This window comes from Chiloscyllium plagiosum, unplaced genomic scaffold, assembly GCF_037043375.1.
Source record: "Chiloscyllium plagiosum isolate Xiang-an unplaced genomic scaffold, Cpla_swu_hap1 HiC_scaffold_14, whole genome shotgun sequence".
Lineage (NCBI taxonomy): Eukaryota > Metazoa > Chordata > Chondrichthyes > Orectolobiformes > Hemiscylliidae > Chiloscyllium > Chiloscyllium plagiosum.
In genome coordinates this window covers 49,246,616-49,268,444 of record NW_028270152.1, presented here as the reverse complement: position 1 = coordinate 49,268,444, position 21,829 = coordinate 49,246,616, and the positions used below count along the sequence as shown (strand labels likewise).

At 45.2% G+C, this 21,829-nt stretch overlaps 1 protein-coding gene across 1 annotated transcript in view; it reads left to right on the top strand.

Annotated features, from left to right (window-relative positions):
- Positions 1–2,994: 2,994 nt before the first annotated feature.
- Positions 2,995–21,829, top strand: part of suclg2 (succinate-CoA ligase GDP-forming subunit beta) — a 314,651-nt gene continuing 295,816 nt past the window's right edge. Inside the window, exon 1 of the mRNA XM_087994422.1 lies at positions 2,995–3,104. Coding sequence (XP_087850548.1) covers positions 3,027–3,104 — 78 coding nt within the window. The 5' untranslated portion in view covers positions 2,995–3,026. The remainder of the gene's footprint in view (positions 3,105–21,829) is intronic.

The window sequence follows — 21,829 nt, the reverse complement described above, 5'->3', positions numbered from 1 at the left end:
CTCTGACTCTTGACATTAGCAGGATTTTTCAGAGCATTCTGGGCTCTGAAATTGTCCATTTCAATCTTCAATTTTTGAGACAAATTTCACAATGCCTGCTTTGTCTGGGATTCCACAGGGTCCTGATGCACAACTCCAATCTGCACTGCAGAAAAGGCTCTCTGACTTTTGGCATATCGGAGACATTAGTTTTTTTTCTGATTGACTTTCTTATAGATGCACAGAACTTGCCACAGGCAGGGAATTGGAGGTTGTATCATCAACTTTAATATCTCATCCTTTCAAGAAGACTTTTACGGTCCTCAAATTCTGGCCACTTTGGCTTTCCAGGTTTTAATCACTTCATCATTGGTGACCTCAGCTGCCGAAGAGTTGTGATTCTCACTCATTCACAGCTTTTTCATTCAACCATCTTAACAAGAAATACAGGAGAATAATAATAATGATAAAGAAGATATTCAGCATTATATGCTACTGAGCTTTCAGGATTGCAGGATATGTCAGGCCTGTTGTCACCTCTCCTCACAGCGCTACGCTGGTTGAACGTGCAGGGATGGGGATGGGGGTGGGAGCAGAGAAAGCTAGTGGTACCATCAACTACCTAGAGATAGACTGGCATGAGGGAATGGGTACCTCAGTTCCATAAACCTTCTGTATGGAATAGGTTATTAATATTTTTCCACAATGCTGGTCATCAGATTGCATTTAGAAACATTAGAATCACTATGATATCCAGGGGATGTGGTGGACAAAGGGAGGATTTTAAAAATGTTTCACTCATTGTTTAAAATTGATGGTGCATTAGCATGGTACACTCGTATTCGTGAAAATTACCATCATGTAGAAATGAGTGGACTAATATCATGTTAATTTTTACACTCAAGTGGTAATTCCTAAAACAGCCATATCAGGACAGAGAGAGTACGGTGCCACTTTATAGGATGGCAGTTGTTTTAGGCTTGTCTCTTTATTTGTAAGTGATGTTACAGACTAGGTCAGACCACTCAAAGCATTCTTTAGCAGGTAGCCCAGACCATAACTTTGCCATTGTTTGGTAAATGTACAGTGAAAATTATCCGGAGTGAGGTAGCTAGGTTGACTACCAGATTTTAAAACAGGTAAATATATATTCACAAAATTACACAATGAAACACAAAGAACAGAATAAAGAACCCCTACAGAACTTAGCCTATCCAAACTAGACTTAATTATGCTGTTCTGAGTATACACAACAGTCCCAATAAGCAAACTCCCTTAAAAGCCAATACAAATGGAACACATGTTTAAAGGTTGAAGTTAGAAGAGAGAGAGAGAGAGAGTTTCCACACAGCTCACTGTCAAATTCCCAACCAGTTCTAGACTGAACTAAACTGCTCAACTCAGCGAGAGAGCTGACCACTCCCCTTTCTTTATATGGGTCACTTCTAAAACCTGACCACTTTGGTTGAAGTTTCATCTGTTTACGTAAAACAAAAAAGCCTCTCAATACCCTTTAATCTCTGTACTAAACCAGGCTAATTGGAACCGAGAGCAGTTTATTACCCCTCTGATAAACACCAAGGACATAGTAACCTTGAAAAAAGGAACAGCGTTTAGAAGAAAGAAAGCAGCTTTGTGACAGTGAGGAGAAAGCAGTCAGGGTCTGACGTTAAAAACTGCGACATATAGAATCTTCCTCTCCATCTCCCACCCCCACTCTCTATCCTGTACACCCTGTATCACCCCCCTTCTCTCTTTTTACTCCTCTCACCCTCCTCTGTCTCCCCCTGCTCTCTCTTCACCCCTCAATGCCTCTCCTTCCCCTCCCATTCCGTCCCCCTCTCTCTCACCTCCTCTCTCCTGACTTCTTGCCCCCTCTCTCTTCTCCCCTCACCCCCCTCCTCTCTCTCTTCTCCCCACACCCCCCTCCTCTCTCTCTTCTCCCCACACCCTCCTCCTCTCTCTTCTCCCCTCACCCCCCACCTCTCTTCGCCCCCTCTCTCTCCCCTCGCCACCCTCTCTTCGACCCCTCTCTTTCTCACCCCTCGCCACCCTCTCTCCCCCTCCACTTCCTCTCTCTTTCACCCATCCCCTCCCTCTCTCTCCCTACCCCACCTCTCCACCTCCCCACCCTCGCTCTCACCCTTACCCCGCTCTCACTCTCCCCTCCCCCATCTTTCTCTCACTCTTCCCCTCCCACCCTCTGCCTTCCCCTCCCTAAATCCCCCTCTCCCCTTCTCTCTTCCTCCCCCCGTCTCCCAGACCCCTTTTCTCCTCCTCGCTCTACCCTCTTCAGCCTCCCCCCTCTTCCTCACTCCCCCTCACACCCTCCCCCTCACCCCTCCCCCTCACCTCCCTCTCACCCTCACTCCTCCTCCATCACCCCCCTCACCCCTCCCCCATCACCCCCTCTCACCCCTCCCCCATCACCCCCTCTCACCCCTCCCCCATCACCCCCTCTCACCCCTCCCTCCATCACCCTCTCTCACCCCTCCCCCCATCACCCCCTCTCACCCCTCCCCCCATCACCCCCTCTCACCCCTTCCCCATCACCCCTCCCCCCATCACCCCCTCCCCCACTCTCTCCCCTCCCCCCACCCCCACTCTCTCCCCTTCCCCCACCCCTCCTCTCACCCCTCCCCCTCCTCTCACCCCTCCCCCTCCCCCTCCCCTCACCCCTCCCCCTCCCCCTCCCCCTCCTCTCACCCCTCCCCCTCCCCCTCCCCCTCCCCCTCCTCTCACCCCTCCCCCTCCCCCTCCTCTCACCCCTCCCCCTTCCCCTCCTCTCACCCCTCCCCCTTCCCCTCCTCCTCTCACCCCTCCCCTCCTCCTCTCACCCCTCCCCCTCCCCCTCTCACCCCTCCCCCTCCCCCTCCTCTCACCCCTCCCCCTCCCCCTCCTCTCACCCCTCCCCCTTCCCCTCCCCCTCCTCTCACCCCTCCCCCTTCCCCTCCCCCTCCTCTCACCCCTCCCCCTTCCCCTCCCCCTCCTCTCACCCCTCCCCCTTCCCCTCCCCCTCCTCTCACCCCTCCCCCTCTGACGGTAACATGGCGGCCTCCATGTCTCTCCGGGCGGTCAGATCGCTGAGGATTGGGCTCGGCCTGCCGGCCCCCTCCCCCCGTCAGGTGGGTGCTGGGGATGGGCACGCGCTATAGGGGGAGGGGGGATCTGTGACCGGGGGGAACCTGCCCGGGACACCCCAGGACCCGCAACCATTGCCCGGGCCCGGGTGTGCGGGAGTCTCCCCGAATCCCCGTCCCCCGCACTACCTCTACCTCTACCTCTGTCTGTGTGTGTCCCTGTCCCGGACCGGACTGTGTGTATCTCTCTCTGTCCCTCGCTGGACTGTGTCTGTTTGTGTCCCTGTCCCAGACTGAACTGGACTGGTGTGTCTCTCTCTCTCTCTGTGCCGGTCCCTGTCCCGGAACTGGACTGTGTCTGTTTGTGTCCTTGTCCTTGTCCCAGACTGGACTGTGTGTGTGTGTCTCTCTCTCTCTCTCTCTGTCCCTGTCCTAGACTGGACTGTGTGTGTGTCTCTCTCTCTCTCTCTCTGTCCCTGTCCCAGACTGGACTGTATCTCTCTCATTCTGTCTCTGTCCCTGTTCCGGACTGGACTTGTCTGTGTCCCTGTCCCGGACTGGGCTGGACTGTGTGTCTCTCTCTCTGTCCCTGTCCCGGACTGGACTGTGTATTTCTGCCTCTGTCTATATTTCTAACTCTGTCTCTCTCCTGGATAGGACTGCTTGTCTCTGTCCCTGCCCCGAAAGTGGACTGTTTCTCTCTGCCTCAGACTGGACGGATCTGTGTGACTCTGTCTGTATCTCCGACTCTGTCCCAATTCCTCCAATAATGTGGTGGCTTTACAGCCCATGACTTGCTGTCAGCTACAGCCTGCAAACCGCTAAGACCATCACTGACATTGTTTAAAACAAAATCTAATCAACAAATATTAAAGAGTCACACTTTCTCCAAAGTTATTTACTACTTTATAGGTGTGCCTTTGAAAGAGTTTTTTGCAATACATTTCGCGAGCTTTTGTTTGTGTTTTCAGATTATTGGAATTTTCTTTTTTTTATTTCAAAAATATACTTTATTCATAAAATAATTTGATGGTCTGTACAGTTGGTCATGCCATACATATGTAAAGATGTACATACAGAGATCAGAATTTATCATTTTTATACAGGTCTGTACATTTTTCAATCATATGCCCATATGATTAGCTGAGTCGTCAGCAGAGCCCAAATGACTGCATGGGCCCCCTGTTCTTCGTTAGGCAGGCAGATGTTACACAGTGGTCTTTCCCCACCGCGCCTTGGCGGCAGCTGCCCCAAGCTTCAGCGCGTCCCTCAACACGTAGTCCTGGACCATGGAATGTTCCAGTCTGCAACACTCAGTCGGGGTCAACTCCTTCAGCTGGAAGATCAGCAGGTTTCGGACCACCCAGAGAGCGTCCTTCACCGAGTTGATGATCCTCCAGGCATAGTTGATGTTGTCTTTGTGTGCGTCCCGGGGAACAGATCGTAGAGCACGGAGTCCCGCGTCACGGAGCTGCTCGGGACGAACCTCGACAAACACCACTGCATTCCTCTCCAGACTTCCTCTGCATAGGCACATTCCAGAAGGAGGTGTGTGACAGTCTCGTCCCCCCAGCAGCCGCTTCGAGGGCAGCGTGCGGTGCGGCTGAGAGTCCGGGCGTGCATAAAGGATCTCACAGGCAGCCAAGCATGTCTTGGTGCTTGTTGGAAAGTTCTGGCGATGAGGCATTCTGCCAAATGGCTTTGACAGTCTGCTCAGGGAACCGCTCGATAGGATCCGCCCTCTCCTTTTCCCGGAGGGTCTCAAGGACACTACATGCTGACCACTTCCTAATGGACTTGTGGTCAAAGGTGTTTTTCTTCATAAATTTCTCCACGAAGGACAGGTGATACGGAACGGTCCAACTACTCGGAGCGTTCCGCGGCAGCGAGGCCAGGCCCATCCTTCGCAACACCGGGGACAGGTAGAACCTCAGTACGTAGTGACACTTGGTGTTTGCGTCCCAGGGATCCACGCACAGCTTGATGCAGCCACACACAAAGGTGGCCATCAGGGTGAGGGTGGCATTGGGTGTATTTTTTCCCCCGTTGCCCAGATCTTTATACAGTGAGTCCCTTCGGACCCGGTCCATCTTTGACCTCCATATAAACTGGAAGATGGCCCGGGTGACTGCAGCGGCACAATTTCTGGGAATAGGCCAGACCTGTGCCATGTATAATAGCAATGACAGTGCCTCACACCTGATGACAAGATTTTTTCCCGCGATGGAGAGTGACCATAGCTTCCATCTGCCCAGTTTCTGCCTCACTTTGCTGATACGCTCCTCCCAAGACTTGGCGCACACCCCAGCCCCTCCGAACCAAATACCCAGCACCTTCAGGTGGTCGGTCCTGACGGTGAAGGGGATTGAGGATTGGTCGGCCCAGTTCCCGAAGAGCATGGCCTCGCTCTTGCCTCGGTTTACCTTGGCCCCCGAGGCCCGTTCGAACTGGTCACAAATGCACATGAGTCTGTGCACGGACAGCGGATCCGAGCAGAAAACGGCGACGTCATCCATGTACAGGGAGACCTTAACCTGCAGGCCCCCGCTGCCAGGAATAGTCACCCCTCTCAGACTCGCATCCTTCCTGATGGACTCGGCAAATGGATCTATGCAGCACACAAGCAAGGCAGGAGAGAGGGGGCAGCCCTGCCTGACTCCAGATCTGACTGGGAAGCTATCTGATTCCCACCCGTTGATTCAGACTGCACTGACAATGTTTGTGTAGAGCAGTCTGATCCAATTGCAGATTCCCTCCCCAAAGCCCATTTTGGAGAGAACATCTCTCATATACATGTGTGATATCCTGTCAAAGGCTTTCTCCTGGTCCAGGCTGATCAGGCAGATGTCCAACCCTCTGTCCTGCACGTAGGTGATCGTATCCCTGAGGAGTGCGAGACTCTCAGCGATCTTCCTGCCCGGCACAGCACAGGTTTGGTCAGGGTGAATCACCAACCCTAGAGCAGACCTGACCTGGTTGGCGATTACCTTTGACAGAATTTTGTAATCTGCATTCAACAGTGAGATTGGTCTCCAATTTTTGAGTTCCTCCCTCTCCCCCTTCCGCTTGTAGACGAGAGTGATGATGCCTTTCCTCATGGATTCACTCATGGTACCTGCCCAAAGCATACTGACATACACCTCCAGCAGGTCCTGGCCAATCAAGTCCCACAGAGCGGAATAGAGCTCGACCGGGACCTGATCACTGTCTGGAACATGGTCGAATCACGTAGCGCCTACCCTCCGGCTGGAGTAGCGGCTGTCGTCAGGGAGCCGTTGCTCAGGAATCCGCACCTCTGTACTAGCGGGTTCGAGTGGCTGTCGGAGGGGAGGGCCGTGGCGGCGAGGGTGATCAGGATCGGGGACGTGCTGAGTGCCGGGGGCCTGGGCTGGACGCTGCCACAGGACATAGCCAGCAGGGCAGCGGTAGACGTCCGGTACGTGGCCACCGCCATCCGACGCCTTAAAACGGCGGTGCTCGGACCCGACGTGCACCAGTTGGAGGACGCTCAGGTGTGCGGTGGGATCCCGTCCGCGCTCACCCCAGCCCAGACGGAATTTCACATTGGCCCCAAAGTCCCGTACTTCCCGCGGGAGCCTGTGCCCCACAACCTGAGCCGCCTCCGAAATTTTAATTTTGTTTCGTTTAAGGAGGTGAAAAGAAGAGCCCTGTACAGACTGCTGCTGCACACTGTCCACCTCTTCTCCCTCATCCACCGTCCGGACACGCCTTGGCGTGCCCATTTGCCACCGGGCGGTGGGGATCCCCAGTGGAGGGCTCTCTATGCGGGAGTCCTTCCCTTTTCTCTCAGGGATCTGGGGTGGAGGGTGCTGCACGCAGCAGTCCCCTACAACCGCACGTTGCGGTGGTTCACGGACTCCCAGCCCAACTGCTTGTTCTGTGGCGCTGTGGAGTCCGTGGACCACGTGTATATTGGGTGTGGGCGTTTGCTCTCCCTTTTTGATTTTCTTAAAAACCTTCTCCTCTGTTTTTGGCTGCACTTCAGTCCCACGCTCCTGATCTTTGGGCACCCGGTACGGAGGAGGGAGGGCAAGTCTGAAGACCTCCTCGTGGGTCTGCTGCTGGGCCTGGCCAAACTGGCCATCAACAGGTCCAGGCAGCGGGCCGTGGAGGGGGTCATTAGGGCCGACTGCCTGCCCCTCTTCCGCGGTTACGTTAGAGCCCGGGTGTCCTTGGAGAAGGAGCACGCGGTGTCGACCAACACCCTGGAGTTGTTCAGGGAGAGGTGGGCGCCGCAGGGAGTGGAGTGCATCATTTCTCCCTCCAACTCTATTTTGATTTAGTCCCTACCCTCCCCTTCACTGTTTTGATCACACAGCACTGCCCTTTGATGTGAAGGGCAGTGTTTGTCACTGGCCACCCGGGTGTTTTCCTATCTTCCTGGTGGTGGAAATTGAATAAAGATTCGTGCACTTTGTGTCTTTCACTGTGTCTCACACCTGCACACACACACAAAGAAAAAAAAAGAAAAAATAGAGCTCGTCCAGAGATAGCGGCTGGTCCAGCCTCTCCCGTGTTCTGTCGTCTAAGACCTCCGTGATAGAGGACAGGAACGACTGGGAGGCCGCGCTGTCGGTCGGCTTCACGTCATACAGACTGGCATAGAAGGATTTACTGATGCTCATGACGTCAGCCTGAGATGACGTTAGCGAGCCATCTTCTTCCTTCAGCCTGCTGAGCACAGAGCTCTCTTTGTGCACCTTCTGGAAGAAGAAACGTGAGCACGTCTCGTCCTGCTCCACCGAGCGGACCCTGGACCGGAAGATTATCTTGGAGGCCTCCGAAGCAAAGAGCGAGGCTTGCTGTCCCTTCACCTCCTTGAGGTCCTCTGTGACATCCACCCCCATCGTCTGCAGCAGGAGCAGGTTCTGCATACTTTCCTGGAACTGGGACAATTTTCCCCGCCTCTTTCTTGCCTCCTGAACACCTTTGAGGATGAAGAACCTCTTGATGTTCCCTTTTACTGTTTCCCACCAGTCCGCTGGGGACTCAGAGGGGCTTCACGGTTCTCCAACCTGCGTAGTCCCTCTTGAGCTCCTTGATGTTTCCCGGGGTCAACAGCTTGGTGTTCAGCTTCCATGTTCCCTTACCAGCCCGCTGCTCGGCCTGTAGGTGACAGTCGGCCAGCAGGAGGCAGTGGTCGGAGAAGAACACCGGCTTGACGTCGGTGGATCTGACCAAGAGCGTTCGGAATTTTCTTAGTGTCAGTAGAGAGTTGTCTTTCTTTTTCAGCACAGTCAATAAAACCTTGGACTGACTTTTGTAATCTTCTGCCTTGCCCATTACAGGGTGACTGACAGTAACTTTGCGTCTTGGGGTTTAACTGGGCAGTCTTCAGATCTTCATGAGTTTCTGGTGATTGCAGGGTGGGAGTTTGTGACCACTAGCTAGAACTGAGGGATCTCTATTGAAAAAGCTGGAAGACACCGAACTAATGAGACATTTTTTTTCAAGACTGAAATTTGCATGTTTCAGAAGGATGGGGAGCAGGAACGACATAAAGTGGTGCTCCTGCTTTTTTCTTCATCAGCATTACAGGCTGATGTGTATATTACTAACTTATTTTCTTATTTTTTCTTTTTTTTTCTCCAACTTATTTTCTTATTATGAATGATTGTTAACAATGTGATAGTTACCAGATAATCTGGCCTTTTTGGCACTTTCATTGAGGGACAGATATTTGCCAGAACACTGGCCCTTTTTTGAAATAGTGTCAACGTACTTTCATGGGATCTGGGTTTAACATTTCATTCAAAAAAAAATTGCACTTCCAACTGTGGAGCTCCCTCAAAACTCAGAAACTGCACATCAGCCTTGGTTTTTATGCACTCAGTCTGAAGGGGAATTGAACCCAGGTATGGTTCAGAGGCAAGAGTCACAGAATTATACAGCACAAAAACAGACCTTTCGCTTCAACTCATCTATGCTGACGAGATATCCTAAACTGATCTGGTCCCATTTTCTTGCAACAAAAACAGAAATTGTTCGAAAAGCTCAACAGGTCTGGCAGCATTTGTGGAGAGAAACTAGAGTTAACGTTTCAGGTGCAGTGAACCTTTCTTGAACCATTTGCCAGCATTTTGCCCGTCTCCTTGTAATCCCTTCCTATTCATGTATTCATCAGATGCTGTTTAAATGTAATTGTACCAGTCTGCACCACTTCTTCTGGCAGCTTGTTCCATGCAAACACCACCCTCTGCATTAAATAGTTGCCCCTCAGGTCCCTTTTAAATCTTTCCCCTCACACCTTAAATGTATGCCCTCTAATTTTGGACTCTTCTACCCTGAGAATAGACATTCATTATTCACCCTATCCATGCTCTCATGATTTTATAAACCTCTATGACGTCACCCCTCAGCATCTGATGCTCCCAGAAAAATGCCCCAGCCTGTTCAGCCTCTCTATAGCTCAAACCCTCCAATCCTGACAAGATCCTTGTAAGTCTTTTCTGAACCCTTTCAAGTTTGACAACATCTTTTCCTATAGCAGGGAGACCAGAATCCAATACAGGTTTGTAAAAGTGGTCTAACCAATATCCTATACAGCTGCAATGTGACATCCCATCAATGCACTGACCAATGAAGGCAGGTGTGCCAAATGCTGTTTTCACTCCCCTGTCGACCTGTGACACCACTTTCAAGCAACTATGCACCTGTACCCCCAGGTCCCTTTGTTCGATAAGAGTTCTAACCAGATGTGTAAGTTATCCTTTGCTTTGTGTTTCGAGAACAAGAGTTCAATCTTCAATCCATTAGTGAAAAAGCGTTTGATTTTTCCTGCCAAAGATAAGGCATGATATAAATGCAAATTACCTCATTCTGCAGGTGTGGAGATTGGGATTTATGTATTGAAATGAAATGGTCTTGTATCATTGTGTGTGGAATTATTCTCAACACTCTTCGTGGAATGCCTCTACAGCTCGGTCCTTTGGTTTTTCGTCTACAAATCTTGAGACTCTGAAAAGTTGCAAATGGGAATGAGGAATCAATACTGATGTCACAGCTGAAAATATTTGACCTGCTTTGAAGGTGACTTGCCGTGTCTGGAGAAATAGGATCTATTTGCCATTTTGTATTGTGTTTAAGGTGTGGACTATAGCAAGAATAACATCTAACAAAGGAACTCTGTTGATATCAGTAACATTTACCAAGTGACTTTGCACAGTAGTACAGTATGCACAAAGAGTCATACAGCATGGACTCTTCAGTTCAACCAGTTCATGCTGAACATAATCCCAAACTAAACTAGTCCCACCTGCCTGCTCCTGGCTCATTTCCTTCCAAACCTTTCCTATTGATGTATCCATCCAAATGTTTTTTAAACATTGTAATTGTACCCACATCCACCACTCCCTCAGGAAATTCATTCCACATGCGAACCACCCTGTCTGTAAAAAAGTAAAATCACTTCTTATAACTTTTTAAAATCTCTGTCCTCTTACCTTATAAATGTGCTCCCCATCTTGGGGAAAAGACAACCACCATCAATTCTGGATGTAGGTTTGCTTGCTGAGCTAGAAGGTTCATTTTCAGATGTTTCATCACCGTACCAGGTAACATCTTCAGTGAGCCTCCGGATGAAGCACTGCTGATGTTTTCTGCTTTCTATTTATATATTTAGGTTTCTTTGGATTGGTGATGTCATTTCCTGTGGCAATGTCATTTCCTATTCTTTTTCTCAGGGGATGGTAAATCGAGTCTAAGTCAATGTGTTTGTTGATAGAGTTCTGGTTGGAATGCCATGCTTCTAGGAATTCTGGTCCGTGTCTCTGTTTGGCTTGTCCTAGGATGGATGAGTTGTCCCACTCAAAGTAGTGTCCTTCCTTATCTGTAAGGATACTAGTGAGAGAGGGTCATGTCGTTTTGTGGCTAGTTGATGTTCATGTATTCTGGTGGCTAGTTATCTGCCTGTTTGTCCAATGTAGTTATTGTTACAGTTTTGCTAAATGACGTTAGTTTTGCTAGTTGTCTGTATAGCTTCATATACACTGAATGGTAAGGTCCTAGGGAATGTTGCTGAACAAAAAGACCTTGGAGTGCAGGTTCATAGCTCCTTGAAAGTGGAGTTGCAGGTAGATAGGATAGTGCTTTCCTTTATTGGTCAGAGTATTGAGTACAGGAGTTGGGAGGTCATGTAGCGGCTGTACAGGACATTGGTTAGGCCACTGTTGGAATATTGCGTGCAATTTTGGTCTCCTTCCTATCGGAAAGATGTTGTGCAACTTGAAAGGATTCAAAAAAGATTTACAAGGATGTTGCCATGGTTGGAGGATTTGAGCTGTCGGGAGAGGCTTAACAGGCTTGGGCTGTTTGGAGTGTCAGAGGTTGAGGGGTGACCTTATAGAGGTTTACAAAATGATGAGGGGCATAGATAGGATAAATAGACAAAGTCTTTTCCCTGGGGTCAGGGAGTCTAGAACTAGAGGGCATAGGTTTAGGGTGAGAGGGGAAAGATATAAAAGAGACCGAAGGGGCAACTTTTTCACGCAGAGGGTGTTACGTGTATGGAATGAGCTGTCAGAGGAAGTGATACAATTGCAACATTTAAAAGGCATTTGGATGGGTATATGAATAGGAAGAGTTTGGAGGGATATGGGCCGGGTGCTGTCAGGTGGGACTAGATTGGGCTGGGATATCTGGTCATCATGGACAAGTTGGACCGAAGGATCTGTCTCCATGCTTTACATCTCTATGACTCTATAACCCCCTTTCAAGTTCATTAGCTGCTGTTTTAGTGTATTGGTGGGTTTGTGGGCTACCATGATGCCAAGGGGTATGAGTAGTCTGGTAGTCAATTCCGAGATGTCTTTGATGTAGGGGAGAGTGGCTAGGGTTTCTGGACATGTTTTGTCCAGAAATCGTTGGACTGTGTTCATTGGGTATCCGTTCGTTTTGAATACACTGTATAGGTGATTTTGCTCTGCTCTGCGTAGTTGCTCTGTGCTGCAGTGTTTGGTGGCTTGTTGGAATAATATTCTGATGCAGCTTTGTTTGTGGATGTTGCTTTTGTAATTCAATATTTGGTCAGTATGTGTCGTTTTCCTGTAGACTCTGGTTTGAAGTGCCCCACTGGCTGTTTGCTCTACTGTGACATGTAGGAATGTCAGTTTGTTGTTGTTTACCTCCTCTTTAGAGAATCTTATACCAGTAAGGGTGTTATTGATGGTCTTGAAGGTTCCCTCTAATTTGTTTCGTTTAATGATAACAAAGGTGTAATCGAATTAGCGGACACAAAGTTTGGGTTGGATGGTTGGCAGAGCTATTTGCTCGAGTCTCTGCATTACTGTCTCTGCTAAGAACCCTGATATCAGAGATCCCATGGGTGTTCCATTGGTTTGTCTGTAGGTTTTGTTGTTGAAGGTGAAGTGGGTGGTAAGCCATAGGTCCACTAGCCTGTCCGCCGATTTCTCAGCACCAAACCCAAACAAGCAGACAAAACACGTCCAGAAACCTTAGCCACTCTCCCCTAGGTCAAAGACATCTCGGCAATGACTGCCAGACTACTCAGACCCCTTGGCATCATGTTAGCCCACAAACCCACCAACACACTAAAAAAGCAGCTAATGAACTTGAAAGGCCCTATACAGACAACGAGCAAAACTAATGTCATTTACAAAATACCGTGCAAGAACTGTAACAAGCACTACATTGGACAAATAGGCAGAAAACTAGCCACCAGGATACATGAACATCAACTAACCACAAAACGGCATGACTCTCTCTCACTAATGTCCTTACATACAGATGAGGAAGGGCAACACATCTATCCTTGGACAAGCCAAACAGAGACACGCACGAGAATTCCTAGAAGCATGGTATTCTAACCGGAACTCTATCAACAAACGCACTGACTTGGACCTGACTTACCATCCCCAGAGAAAAAGAACAGGAAATGACATCAACACAGGAAATGACATCACCAACCCAAAGAAACCCAAACATATAAATAGAAAGCAGGAATCATCATCAGTGATTTGTCCGGAGGCTCATTGAAGAGGTTACCTCTTAAGGCGATGAAACATCTGAAAATGAACCTTCAGCTCGGCAAGCAAATCTACATCCACAACTGAGTCAGCGTTAAGAAACTCCCACCCTATTCAATTCATGCTTATTTTGCATATTGGGAGATGAAAGGTTCGCTTGCCAGTTATCCTTGGTTGGATTGACAATGGAACTAGACTCTAGAATACACAATTGACTACGTTTAAATAGCTGCTCTGAGCACCAAGGGAAGATAGATTTGGGAAGAAGAATTGCAGCACTGCCTCTCATTGTCTGCCTGTCATCAACTGAAAAAGTCTGTATCCAATTATTCACTGCGTAGGAGCAATTTTTTCTGCAGATATTGGAACTTGTATTGAAAACAAAAGTGCTGGAGATCACAGTGAGTCTGGCAGCATCCATGGAGAGATAGCAAGCTAATGTTTCGAGTCAAAATGACTCTTCATCAAAGCTGAAGTGACGTGTGGAAGTGGCAGCATTTATGCTATAATTGGGGAGGGATGGTTGGAGTGCTGGGAGAGAAAGGATGTTGATAGTACAGATTAAGTGATCGGAATGTGAGAATGGCAGGACAATGGTGTGTCTAACTGCCAGACTTGAAAGAACAAACAGTTCCACGGAGGGGAGAGAGAGGACATGGTGACAGAGAATGTAACAAATAAAGCTTAAAGAAAGGGAAGGAATGAGAGTTGGATCACAGTCTGAAGGTGTTGAACTCAGTATTAAGTCCAGAAGGTTGTAAAGTGCCTCATCTAAAGATGAGATGTTCATCCAGTTTGTGCTGTGATTCATTGGTGCAATACAGCATGCCAACGTCAGGCAAGGGGACATGTGAGCAGGACGCTGTTTTAAAATGACTGGCTAAGGGAAGGTCGAGGTCATGCTTGCTCTTCACCACTGCTAAAGAGTTGAGGAATTAACTAAACAGTCAGGACTTAGGTCATTTTTCACAACAGGTGGACGTACACTGAAGGAGTGCAACCAGTGTCAACGTGAAAGAAAATACACCATTGCATTTATTCTAAACTTTGATGTGGAGTTGCTGGTGTTGGACTGGGGTGGACAAAGTCAGAAGTCACACGACACCAGGTTGTAGTCCAACAAGATTTATTTAAAATCACAAGCTTTTGGAGGGCTGCCCATATCACCCAAACCTTTCCGACTCATATATCCATTTGGATGCCTTTTAAATGTTGGAATTGTACCAGCTTCCACCACTTCCTCTGGCAGTTCATTCCACACACACACCACCCTCTTCGTGAAAAAGTTACCCCTTAGGCACTTTTTAAATCTCTTCCCTCTCACCTTAATCCCATGTCTTCTAGTTTTGGATTATCCCGCTCTAAGAAAAAGATCTTGGCTGTTCATTTTATCCATGCTTATCCATCCTTCGTTGCCGTTAGACTGTATTGTAGCAGATGAGCTGGAATAGTTGGGTGCACCGTGGAAGTGGTGACAGTCACGAAAAGTTTGCTTTTAGGTTTTTAGATTTCATTATTTAGCTAAAAATATTCTTATAACATAACAATAGAATTTGTACAATGAAAGCGACTGCCCCCTTCTTCAACACTACAATCGTTGTGGACCTCTGCATTCCTCCAGTGCTAATTTCCAACACATCTCCACTCCCTTTAATCCCACAATTGCATTTGTGCCTTGAGCTGTCGTAAATCCAGATTTCCCTTATCAAGTCCCTTTCCTTCTCTCTTTATTGTACTGTTAGTTTGACAAAATATTTTAATGATCTATTGTTTGTTTTGATGTCTTTAATCTGATTTTGCTTCTCTGAAACACTTTGTGACGTTTTCCTGAGTTAGAGGAGTTTTATAAGTGCAAGTTGGTTTTGTTTTGAGAACTTATAAATGAATATGAAATTGTGTAATGATAAATGTGACTGCATGCTGAATATCATTTCTATTGCTTGTTGTGGTTGCTGTGAATTAGTATGACTGCAGTGTGTGTAGCACTATGTTTTATAGGACTATTTGCAACAGTCACAAAGGTTACTTTGTATCACATTATTCCTGGTCACTCTTCGACTTTCAATTTAGAGGAAAATAGCAAAATAGCCTATTAAACCCAAAAAGCGCACCATTTATCAAATAGTCAAACTTAATATTTTTAAGATGTGTCTTAAAGCTTGAAAAATAACACATGCATGTTAGAAAATCCTTTCAAATGCTCTTGGAGGCTTTGTGGGTAAGTCATTGCCCAGGTTAGTGTTGTGGTACAATTCCAACATTTAAAAGGCATCCAAATGGATATATGAGTCGGAAAGGTTTGGGTGATATGGGCAGCCCTCCAAAAGCTTGTGATTTTAAATAAATCTTGTTGGACTACAACCTGGTGTCGTGTGACTTCTGACTTTGTCCATCCCAGTCCAACACCAGCAACTCCACATCAAAGTTTAGAATATGAAGCTATCAGTTTAAATCCTTTCTTGTGCTGAGTTAACCACTCTCAATTGGACTGTGACAAAGACCTCTACTCCTGCATGGAAGAATTTTTGAAAATGAGCCAGGCTTCCCCAGAAAATGAGCAAGGTTTGCAATGACCACTGTGGTAAATCACACATATATAGCCATCAGATGAGAAGCGAGTTGCACTTCTTTGTGTTGTCCTTCATGGTTCACTGACCTGTTGACCCTCTTCAAAGTAACGCATGAAGAATGTTGTTGTGGGGCAGTCACTGTATAACCCTGTCCGAGCACTTTCAGGACAGGATGACAGATACTGTATAGATTAAATCTTTGACAGATTTCATTCTTTAATTTCTGATTTAAATTGAACTGCTGCATCTGTTAGTGACATTCCTCGATGGCTAATTGTATTTTATTTGAAACTGTTGCATTGATATTAGTTACTTATAAGAAAGAGGAACTCCACATTATAGCAGTATAACATATTTATAGACATAAACTTGATGTAGAAGTTTGGCCATTATTTCTTGTATTAAGCAGTCAGATCACTCATCACTCCACTTGTGTTCATAATGTACTATTGACTTGCATGCCACATTGTAATGTAAGTAACATAAATTCTTTGTCTCTGACAATGGCCAGGATCTGACTGACTATTTGTCAATCCTGTGCCCACCTGTTAGAGATATGGATGCTTCGACCTTTAGACATTAGGAATTAATGCTACTGAGGGTAGTAAAAAAAAGGGAGAGCAGCCTTTTGAGATGTCAATATAAAGAAAACTTGTATATCGCATCGAGTTTAGCATATGTCATTTCTGATGTCTTGAGTATGAAATCTGAGAAGTGATTAAAAATATAATCAGAGTTAATCTCATGATTTAAAATTTGTAATCATGATTTTAATCAAGTATACAATTGATACAATTACTGTAGCCAACTTTTCAAGTTTAGTTTACATGTTTTACAAAGTTGGAATAGAACATTTCATTAAATTCATGATGTCTCGCTGGAAGCTCTTAGCAAATTAAAAAGTTTCTGGAAAAATATTCAAAAATACTGGTTATATTTTTAAGCATTTCTTAACAGTCTTTTATATTAATTGCTTCTGAAATGATGCTTAATTATAGAGTTCTTACCTCTAAAGGCTGTACAGTCTTTCTCACTGATCTGTATACCATTGATTCCTATAAATGAAGGAATCCACAATACTGTACTTCAGCTAGAAGTGACAACTGAGATCTGCAAAATTGTAGCTTTGCTTTGGCCCAAAACAATTGAGTCACTGGTGAGACATTTTCTAAAATACAAGGTGGTTACAACTGGAATTTTAAAATGTACTTGTACTTGCTGTATTTAAGAATTTACTTTGGTAATGCACAAAATCTAGTTATTGTGAAAATATTTTTTCACTTGCTACTGTTTCTCAGTGTGGACTGTTTGTGGTATCATGATGCTTTAGCAATTCTTGTAAATTATTTATTCACTTGCCAATAATATGTCTTTCTGTAATGGTACTTAGTGCTGATAATGGCGAGGAGGTATTCTGTAATTTAGACTAAAATATTAATAATCAGAGGGTTTGCATTTTTCCATTAAGATGAATATTTGGTGAGCAGAAAGTAGAATGTGAAAAGTCTGGAATATTAATTGTGGAAAATGTAGATGTGGAAATCAGTCAGTTATACCAAACAGATATGAGAAACTATATTGAGAATAACATTGGATGAATCGTCTAAGATCATGCTAGCCACTGGATTTGGACTAGGTAAAGGTATAGCCAAATCAGTCAACCTTGCATATAGCTCAAATCTAATGTGGGGAATTATTCTAAATTTTGCAGAACTGTGCAGTGGAGTGGTTACGGTTCAGTCTGACATGTCATTTTCACAAGATGATAACTTTCACCCAGCATCTTAGACTTGTCAATTATCACCCTGAATATATCCTGTCCACTGGCAAGATGCTGACATAATGATGAGTGAACCAGAAGTCTTTAATTTGACTTAGAACCCCAAGCATCTGATGGCATCAGAGCAAATGTAGGTTTAAAAAACATCCGATTACCGCTTACCATTCTCTCTTGATTTGTGAATTTGTAGCCAACCTGACGCCATTTGGAATTCCTACTGAGTTCAGCAAAGATACAAACTCTGGGCAAATAATGGGATAACAATACAATAAATCAATTACTTATTTTTTAATGTGACTAAATAATGCACAGTTCATTTGAAAATTAATGGGAAATTAAAGCTTTGTAAACTTGAATTGTGTTAATGAAAGGACTTAATGCCCGACACCAAGTGGCATCACTACTGACTGCACTTTTGTACCTCGTGTACCTCAGGCCTCTGCATTCTCTTTTATGGTGTTGTGCAAAAGCACACAGTTATTTATAATTGTGTGCTAATGACATTCAATGTGTCTTCTCCCATCAACACAGGTTATTGCCATTCTGACACAACTTAGTTAGTTGAAGTATCTCCAGCTTGGCAAAATCAAAACTGCTGCCCTCAGCTCCCTCAAATGCCTGTGTCTTCCTCTGTGTTAATCCAGCAATACCACCAAAATCTAAAACTGTGTTTTTCAATTTCACCATTAGGTTGGACTGTGATGTCTGTTTGTTCGACTAAGATTGATTCCTGTCCATTCCTATAATTGCTGTTCTTTAACTATAGAATATTGTTCATCTCTGATCTTGAGATTTCAACTTTATGGGAAATTAGTTAACGCATTCAATATTATTGTCAAATTTCTCTAACACTTTGTTAGCTTCTATAAAACCCCTTTCCTGCACAACAAGAAATCAACACCGCTATCCTGACCTCATTAATTTCCATTGTAATCTAATTATTGTCTTCATTTCTTTTCTTGCCTTAAACCTAATCATGGTATGTATCCCACCCAGGCTTGTCATTTACTTCAGCTGCACATCATGTATCCAACTATGACCCTTTTGATTTCAGCTGAATCTCATTCTTTGCTTTGCTACTTTAAGGAAGTCCCTTCGCATCTCTGCTTTGTCACCTTTCTCTGGAATTTCAGAAGTCTGTTTGACTGTGCTTATTCCTGAGCTGAACCCAAGTCTGTCCTCCATTCAGTCTTGTCCTTTATGTCCACTATTTGTACTTCATCCTCACCTTTTATGTGTTCCAGAATGTTATGTTGCTACATTGTCAGATTGAATATGCAGATGTTATATTGAGGACCACGCATTAGGATCCTGGACTAGATAGCTAAATTTATGATACTTCATGAGATCTACCAAGAAAATAAAGGCATGGTATTTCACTGTTTACGATAAACAGCAATAAACAATTCTATACAACATGAGGACACTATATAATCTACAATACATGAAGGATTGTGGAAAAGGGAGCTTATTTTACATTTTGTGGTTGTAACTGGGGTGGTATCTTTAAAAGATGTCATAGAATATAGAAAAGTACAGCACAGAACAGGCCCTTTGGCCCACGACGTTATGCCGAAGTTTAATCCTAATGTAAAAATCCTAATGTCATTGAACGTTTACTGTGGACATTGAGGTTTTTATAAAGAAACCAGTCTTCCTGTAAATTGCATACTGAGGGTAACTGCTTTTTTTGATTAAGCCTCTCGTAGGACTGTTGTGGAGAAGGTTCTTCTCTTATGTGGTTCAGTTAAAGGGGAGCCTATTAAGAACAAGTTGTCATGGAGATGTACAGCATGGAAACAGACCCTTCAGTCCAACTTGTCTATGCCGACCAGATATTCCAACCAAATCTAGTTCCACTTGTCAGCACCTGACCCATAATCCTCCAAACCCGAAATGTTGCAATTGTAGAAGCCTCCACCACATCCTCTAGCAGCTCATTCTATACACACCCCACCTGCATGAAAAAGTTGTCCCTTCGGCCTCTTTTATATCTTTTTCCTCTCACCCTAAACCCTCTCACCCTAAACCTATGCCCTCTGTTCTGGATTCCCTCACCCCAGGGAAAATACTTTGTCTATTTATCCTACCCATGCCTCTCATGATTTTATAAACCTCTATAAGGTCACCCCTCAGCCTCTGGGGAAAACAGCTACAGCCTATTCAACCTCTCCCTGTAGTTCAAATCCTCCAACCCTGGCAACATCCTTGTAAATCTTTTCTGAACCCTTTCAAGTTTCATAACACCCAGCACCTCGCATTTATCTAAATTAAACTCCACCTGCCTCTCCTCAGCCCATTGGCCCATCTTGATCAAGATCCAGTTGTAATTCTTCGCTGTTCACTACACCTCCAATTTTGGTGTCATCTGCAAACTTACTAACTATACCTCTTATGCTCACATCCAAATCATTTATATAAATGACGATAAGTAGTGGGACCCAGCACCGATCCTTGTGGCACTCCACTGGTCACAGGCCTTCAGTCTGAAAATGAACCCTCCACTACCACCCTCTGTCTTCTACCTTTGAGCTGTGTTGGAGGAAAGCTTGCTGTGAGCAAACTGCCCAGCTGATCTCTCCCATTTCTGAATAGAACACCCTCTATATTAGATCAGGATGAAGCCTATTTGTTCTTTTCAAAGAGTGATTGATGAGATATCAGAAGGCTGTATTTCCTGAGCAAACTGCATCTGCATGACTTCAGAGATAACCATGCATGATCAATGACTTAATGACATCAGTGTAGCAGACTTCAGAAAGTACATTTTATCCTTTTGCTTCAGGAATAACCCATTAGTTAAAGTTTTTTTCTCTCACAAAACCAAACATTTCAGAAGTCTTTGTTTATCTGTTTTTTTCCTGAAGAGCATACGTGTGTCTGTGTGTGTTTTCATGTGTGGTTTGCCATATTTAGAAGAATAAATATTTAGGTATTCCTACTACTGATGTCTGTGTTAATTAATTGCTGCCTCTTTATTTTAAAAAATTGCTAATAAATCTATCATTTGATTTATTAAGCAGCATGACGACTACAAAATGTATTTTTATGAAATATGTTGCAAACTTTGGAGTAACTGCCTCAACTGTTCTGGTCAGCCACCCTCCTTTCCTGTGTCCAAGCTCTGAAACCACTCCAGCACTCTGGAACAGGAAAACCTCCAGCTTTTTACTGACAGCCTCTCCAAGCTGTTCTGCCCATGGACTTTTACCAATAGCAATAAACACCACCATTATTACCTTACAACTCTGCTGACCTTTGAACCCACCAAATATTTATGGAAAGAAGGATTTGTCATGCCAACATTAAAAGTGGTAGACATGCACTTTCTCCTTTGTAACAGTGTTAATCTTCAAAGTGTTTTCAGAACCTTACTAAAATAGATTGATGTTGAACAATACATCACCTTGTTGGTTTGCTATTTCCCTTTTGGACAAACATCACTTGACATAATTTAGACTGGATAATCTCAAATTATTATATTTCTTTTGGAATGAATATGGCAGATTAAACTTAGATTATTTATTTCAGATCATCTTTGTTATCAGAATTGAAAGTTATGGATAAAGTTCTCCATTGTCTTTTGAGTGTCTACAATTGTGCTGTGCTCATCATACTGTTGGCTTGATATTTACTCCAGCAATGTATTTTAGTGTAAGTGAAATTTGGGCCATCATTGGATAGTCTTAAGAGAAGCTGCATCATTCGCTTTCATTTAGTACTACAGACAGGGATTGTGTGGTGTTGAATAAGTGTGGTTTGAGCCCAAACTAAAAAGCACTGAACAAATCAATGCAGGGGAGGGAGACAGTAGATGAGAATGGCTTGGTTGTAGCTAACGGGGAACTTGAAGGTCCTCACACATAAATCACAAAAAGCTAGCATCTAAGTTCAGCAGTAGTAGGGAAGACAAATGAACTATTGGCCTTTATAGCAAAAGGAATGGAGTATAAAAATAGGGAAGGAGAAAGGTGAGGACTGCAGATGCTGGAGACCAGAGTCGAAGAGTGTGGTGCTGGAAAAGCACAGCAGGTCAGGCAGCACCTGAGGAGCAGTAGAATTGATGTTTCAAGCATAAGCTGATGAAGAGCGTATGTTCGAAACGTTGATTCTCCTGCTCCTTGGATGCCGGCAGACCGGTTGTGCTTTTCCAGCACCACACTCTTTGACTATAAAAATAGGGAAGTCTTGCTTAACCTATACAAGCATGAATTGGACCACACCTCGACTTCTGTAAACATTTTGGTTCTCATATCTATGGGTCAGCATAGTGACTCATTGGTTAGCATTGCTACCTCACAGCGCCAGGGATATGGGTTCATTTCCATCCTTGGCTGATTGTATGTGTGGAGTTTGCACATTCTCCCTGTGCCTGCATGGGTTTCTGTCAGTTGCTCCAGTTTCCTCCCACACAAA